The following is a 6,580-nucleotide window of genomic DNA, read 5'->3' on the forward strand; positions in this document are numbered from 1 at the left end:
ACGAAGGTCCCCGGCTTCGCCGCCATATGGTGTGTGGCAATTGCTCGCACCAGCCCATGAGTTGCATGGGCTTTCTGCTCAGCCCAGTCCATAGCAAATGGCTCAGGTTCCCGCTCATCCTCCCACCCTCACTGCAGGATGGGATCCACTGTAATAACTGACAGTGCAGTAAAGACTGCACCGGACATTAAATAATCATTCTTCTATTTATGACGTTCCCGCAGTTACAACACAGAAGAACAGGATATTGCAGGGGAATTAAACATTGCATGTGCTGAGCCCCTTCCTGGGAACGCTGCACAAGAAACCAATATCTCTTTGCAAACCTTCCCCCGCCTTGTCCGAGCGCAGTGTTCAGGATGCTGTCTAAATAAACGATACAACAGTAACGCAACGCAAAAAAGCAAGGTCTCAGCGACGACGTGAAAAGGAAAATCAATCAATCAAACGGCTTGACCCCGCTGTTTGCATTCATTCCAACGGAAGCCAAAGAAAATAGCAACCACTGAACAAAACAGGGCCACTCGAGAGCTACCGTCAGTCTCACTGTAATTAGCTTTCTGGTAGCGAGTCCAGTGAGTCAAACTACAACGCTGCAAGGGACGAATTCAGGCTTGGGATGAACTTCCTGGGAGGCAGTCCTCAGCCCGGCCGCTGCTAGGGTGAGTCCTGTACCCCCGAACACGGGGAGACTGGCGCTCCGAGGTGCCCGGGGAGGCGGTGCTGAACACAGCACAGGGCACGCTGCTGCTTAGCATCTGTGCCAAGGGTTTGTCGCCTCTGTCCTAAATACACCCACCAGCCCTTCCTTCACTCACGGCAGCTGGACTGCACTAAGCCGGCAGGGCACACGTGCACGGCCCGGCCCCCCGCCGCCAGGATGGCCTATGACTCCCTATGCAAGCGGGTGCCGGGTGGTGCACGGCTCCCCTCGCCCAGAGCCGGGCGATTCGCTTTCTCCTGCCAGGGCAGGTCTCCCCGGCGCAGCCATTAGCCAGTCTCGGGGCGCGCCCAGCAGCAGCCGCCAGCCCCCGGACAGACCCCGCGCCAACTGCCCGCTTCTCCCCGCGAGGGGGCGGGCCGGCGCCCCTGTGCGTCACGTGGGGCGTGACGCAACGCGCTCCTAACAGTGCCCGGGGGGCGGGCCTCTCGCGCTGCCCGCTACCGACGGAAGATGGCGGCGCTGAGGGTGACCGGCGGCCGGGCTGCTGCCGCTCTGCTGAGACCCGGGCTGGCGGGTCCCTCCGCGGCCTATCACAAGAAGGTGGGGGGAGGGGCTGGGGTGGGATCCTGGGAGGTGCGTCTGGAACTCGGCGTGGGAGAGGAGGAGTCGGACTGGGGGCCGGGCGGGCGGCCGGGAGGGGACAGGGAGGCTTGTGCCCCCCGTGCCCTGCTTGTGCGTGGGACACCCCTCCCTCTGCACTGCCGATGCAGGTGAGTTGTCCCCGCTGGGGCCTGTAGGCACCATAGTCACGGCAGGTAAAATCCCCTTGTAGGTCGTGGATCACTATGAAAACCCTAGGAACGTGGGCTCCCTTGACAAGAGCGCGAAGAACGTTGGCACCGGCTTAGTGGGCGCACCCGCGTGTGGGGACGTGATGAAGCTACAGGTGAGTTTTCAAATAAACGAGGGGGAAGAGGGTCGCTGCTTTCTCGGCGTGCTGAGAGTCGCTCGCCCCTTGCCGGAGGGATGTGGTGCTAGCCGAGCAGCTTTACAACATGGGAACGTGTGGAATACGAGTGTGTTAGTCTTAAATGAGAGCCACCTAACCGTAAGGTTCTGATTTAATAGTATTGACAGAGGGCCCCTTTGCTGGTGAAGGGTATCTTTCTCGCTGATGTATCTGATAACGCCTTGCAAATGTTCGTGCTTTCCTCTGATTTCTCTTTTTTTTTTTTTCCCCCCATTGTTTTTGTGAGTTCATAACACAAACATAAAGCAAGGGAAAGAAAAGAAAATATTCTGGTAAAGTCAGTGAGAATAGCAGGATTCAGGGGCAGGTGCCAGACCTGCAGACTGCTTTTAACTCACCTTTTGCAACAAAGTAGACTTCAGGTGGACTGTGCCCACTAAAGATTACCAGTAACTGCAGGCTTAAGCCATTAGTAAAATGACTTTCTATTTCTAGAACTAAAATATAAATACTTTACAAAATTCCTTGCTGCTATCGTGGACACCATTGTGAAGGGAACCTTGCCCTGACTTCTGTGTGACTAGGCTCAAATTAAACCATTTTCTAGTTGAGTCTTCAGTTATTAGTACAAGGGTATGATATAACTAAATCATTGTAATTGAAACTCTTGCAGGTTGAAGTAGATAAAAATGGAAAAATTATTGATGCAAGATTCAAAACATTTGGCTGTGGATCAGCTATTGCTTCAAGCTCACTGGCCACGGAATGGATTAAAGGAAAAACGGTAAAACTGACTTCACATCTATGAAAGTCCATATTCCACAAGAGCTGGCAGCACTCCCATAGGTTGTTAGTAACCTACCCCAGTGGAGTCCACTATTAAAACAAGAATAACTGCACTTGTGGTTGTCATCCTTGCACATTCGCCTCCCAAGCCAGGCTTTTGCACTGTCAGTGAATATAGCGAAATAATTCTTCCTATATTTCTCCCAGTACCCCCATCCTGAAGACCAGTCCTCAAAATGCCTCAGATGATTGGATGATTGGTCACAAGCAGCCAAAATCCTGTATTAAAAGGTTTCTAAATTTCAGGTTGACGAAGCCTTGAAGATCAGAAATACTGATATTGCTAAAGAACTATGCCTTCCTCCTGTTAAACTACACTGTTCTAGTAAGTCATGAGTTAAATACAGATTGTTTACATGCTGAACTGTGCAAAAAATTAAACCCTGTATTGTCTGACCTGGCCAGAAACAACATGGTAAAATTTACTGCAGCATAATGCTAGAGTTCTTATTGAGATTTCTACATATTGTATTTGCAGAAGACTTACATGGGTGCGTCTCTTTTGAGTCTGCCATAAGTTCTCCCCAATGAAGTGCCTAATTCTACTAACCTCTCTTTAAAGGTGACCTACAAAAGAAATAGATCAGAGTTTGGCTGTTTTGGGATGTAGAATCATAAAATACTACTTCAATGGGGTAATTCAAAGAAATTCCTTTGTAGTTGTTCCTGGCGTGCTGATCATGCCGTTGACACCAGCTTTCTTGCTGTAGGGGGGTCCCTACCACCTTGTCCTGCTGGGCCAGGTCGTCTGATCTCCTCCAGACAAGGCACAGAGTTGTGGTTACTGCACCCCTGCAGAGCAGTGCGGACACTGTTTAACCACAGCTCTGGGTTAGACGGGACAAATGAATATTTGCAGTTGTTGACTTGATCACTAAGCCGTCCAGGTTCTGAGGCATCGGTCATTACCATCATTAGCACATTTAGAATTATAAACAGCTCCGCCCTTCATATTTCTAACTTTATGTACAAGAATGGTACAGGCAAAAAAAATATATACACATTGAGCTGTAAAATTGATATGTTACGTGACCTGTTTTGCATAATAAGAGAGAGAGCCTTGTTAGTCTGTATTCTAACAAAACAAAACAGCAGTCATGTGGCACTTTAAAGACTAACAATGATTTATTAGGTGATGAGCTTTTGTGGGACAGACCCGCTTCTTCAGATATGTTTTGCATAAAGCATCTTTGAGGTATGCGTCTTTACAAGCCAGTTTTCATAAAGTGGGGGTGAGAGACAGGACAACTGGAACTGGAAGGGACCTTGAGAGATCATCAAGTCCCATCGCCTGTACTCATGGCAGGCTCAAGCACCGTTTTCGTTAAGCCCTGGCAGATGTTTATTTAAACTGCTTTTAAAAATCTCCACTGATGGGGATTCTACAACCTTCCTAGGCAATTTATTCCAGTGGTTAAGTACCCTGACAGTTAGGAATTTTTTCCTGATGTCCAACCTAAACCTCTCATGTCACAATTTAAGCCCATTTCTTCTTGTCCTATCACCAGAGATTAAGGAGAATAATTTCTGTCCCTGCTCCTGTACTTGAAAGCTGCATGTGCCCTCATAATCTTCTATTTTCTAGACTAAACAAACCCAATTATTTCAGTAATACTGAAATAGGCCATGTTTTCTAGACCTTTAATCGCTTTTGTTGCTCTTCTCTTGACCTTCATGAGTTTATCCACATATCCCCAGCACTGGACACAGTGCTTTGGTTGAGTCCTAATCAGCGCAGAGTAGAGCAGAAGAATTACATCTCGCATTTTCCTTACAACACTCTGTTAATACATCCTACAAGGTTTGCTGCTTTTGCAACAGTGTCACACTGACATACATTTAGTTTATGATCCACTGTGACCCTTTGTTCCCTTTCTGCAATACTCTTTCCTAGATAGTTCCCCCCCAACCCCCCCATATAAGCCCTTGATTTAAATTGTCTAACTGTCCAATAATTTGAAGAAGTGGGTCTTACCCACGAAAGCTCATAACCTAATAAATGTGTTAGTTTTTAAGGTGCTACAGGACTGCTTGTTATTTCCCATTTTGTACATGGGAAACTGATTTGTTCGTCCTTAAGTCAACTACTCGGTACTTGTCCTTACTGAATTTCATCCTGCTTACCTCACACCATTTCCTCCCATCTGTCCAGATAATTATAACCCTGTTCTCCAAAGCATTTATAAGCCCTCCCAGCTTGGTATCATCCACTTCTGTGCCATTAATAATGTTGGCAGTTTTTCAAGCTGTCTTCAATTGTTTTTCCTGAATGAAGACCTGAAAGACGTCCTGCTTACATTTTTACGTTAGAAGTCAGATCTTTCATCTAGAAGAGACTATGGCGACTAGAGAATTAGTGACATGACACACAAGTCAAAAAAGTGAAAGCTGAGTGTTTTGCCATAAGGAAATTCTTGTCTGACCAGTTTTCCTTTCTCCAAAATATTAGTCAAGAGGCAGTATCCCTTCCCCTTCAACATAGGTGCATGTTCAGAAATTAATGATGATGAGAGCTGATGTTTCCGATGCTAGTAAAGTGAAGCAGAAACCCCTCTTAAAGAAGAATCCTCCTTGCTTGCAGAAGATGGCATAGGCCCAACGTTAAAAAAAATTTCTTTGTGGGCTCCCTTGAAAAGAACGTAACACACATTAAGCATGTTGAACGAGTTAGATGTGCAGTTCGTTCTCAGAGAGTGGCAAGAAAGGGTTCCCTAATATTTCCATTAACTCCTTGGAGATAATTAAGAGCACCCTCTCAAGTAAGGAATATTGCCGGTAAGAACAGGGCAGGCTTTGCTATTGAAATGCTCATCCCGTGTCTCAGTTGTGACTTGCAAGAAGCATTAACCTTCTCTGTTTCAGCCACTATATTTGCTGCATACTCTTGGTGTACCCAACAAACACTAATCTTTGGGTGGTCTTTGGCTATTTTGAAGTTTGATCATTTTTACCCCCTATTGACATACAAGTTTCAGAGCACTCCCTCTTTTCCTTTTCAGTGCTTGCTGAAGATGCAATCAAAGCTGCCCTGGCAGACTACAAGCTGAAACAAGATCCTAAGAAAGAAGAGGCAGAGAAGAAAGTAGCCGAAGCCTAAAACTAATGTTTGAGACTGTAAAGGTTGCTCAGTCGTTCCACTTACAGTTACAGTGCAATTACTTTTAGATGGTAGAATCAGTGTAGTACTAAATGAAGCTGTACAACACGCACATAAGATACGCACAAGGTTTCACTGTTCCAGGTGTATTAAACCACTGTCGTGGTGCTCAAATTACTGGAACTTTTTTGAGCTTATTTCAGCACAGACTACTGTTCTATCTTGATTTCATCATTAAGTGTATGGGAGAGGGAGACAGTTAGTGTTCTGGTGTGACATTTGAGTTCTCAGCAACGAAAAACCTGAAGTTTCAAATGTTGGAAGGGCTGAATTTCATAGAGTAAAATATATAGTTTTGCCTGAACTTTTGTATAGAAAAGGGTTATATTGGAAAGTGTTCTGCCTCAGTCTGAATGTTTGTTTTATGCAGGAAACTGCAGATCACTTTTATTGCATATGCTGTACAGAATATATTAAATAATCTATGGTCATTCTGTTGGGTATCATTGTGTTGGAAATCCATTTCGCTGTTCGGGGCATTCATATCCAGTTACCCTGCAGTTTGCTTCATAGCATTGCAAAACGTAGGAAATATCTCTCTAGAGACTACTTTAAAAATATGCCCATTTCATCCATTGCCATTTACCAACCCAAAACAGAATGGAAAGAGCAGGCAATGGCCACCAGAAGGCAGTACATTCATAAAGCTGTTAAGAATGTTGCCGGCACGATATACTGATTTGCTAGGTCAAGTATTACTTTCACCATCAGCATCTGGCAGAGTTTAAAAAAGGGATATCAAATGTGAGGGAGTTGGAGTCTACTAAATATTTTGGTTCCTCCTATTAACATAGACTCACGGCTGAATTTAAGGGAGACATTCTTGGGGATGTGAAAGCAGCTGTTTCTAGCCTGTAATGTATCCTAATCTACAATGTAGGGAATAAACAGGACTCTCCATATAGTTCTGATTTTCTATCACTAAAGTTCTCAAAGATCTTGA

The 6,580-nt window shown here is 45.6% G+C and overlaps 1 protein-coding gene across 1 annotated transcript; it reads left to right on the forward strand.

The window, feature by feature from the left end:
• The first annotated feature begins 1,119 nt into the window (after positions 1 to 1,119).
• Positions 1,120 to 6,068, forward strand: ISCU (iron-sulfur cluster assembly enzyme). The gene is made up of 5 exons (XM_075012530.1): positions 1,120 to 1,264; positions 1,497 to 1,610; positions 2,308 to 2,418; positions 2,727 to 2,805; positions 5,480 to 6,068. Exons 1-5 carry the CDS (start codon positions 1,175 to 1,177, stop codon positions 5,575 to 5,577), a joined length of 492 nt encoding a protein of 163 aa, XP_074868631.1. The 5' UTR covers positions 1,120 to 1,174; the 3' UTR covers positions 5,578 to 6,068.
• Positions 6,069 to 6,580: the final 512 nt, after the last annotated feature.

The sequence above is a fragment of the Carettochelys insculpta genome, chromosome 18 (genome assembly GCF_033958435.1).
Source record: "Carettochelys insculpta isolate YL-2023 chromosome 18, ASM3395843v1, whole genome shotgun sequence".
Classification (NCBI taxonomy): Eukaryota; Metazoa; Chordata; order Testudines; family Carettochelyidae; genus Carettochelys; species Carettochelys insculpta.

Coding starts and splice junctions, on each gene's coding strand:
- ISCU (XM_075012530.1), top strand. CDS start 1,175: ATGGCGGCGCTGAGGGTGACCGGCGGCCGGGCTGCTGCCGCTCTGCTG. Junction 1,265..1,496: donor CCGCGGCCTATCACAAGAAG/GTGGGGGGAGGG, acceptor ATCCCCTTGTAG/GTCGTGGATCACTATGAAAA. Junction 1,611..2,307: donor GGGACGTGATGAAGCTACAG/GTGAGTTTTCAA, acceptor AAACTCTTGCAG/GTTGAAGTAGATAAAAATGG.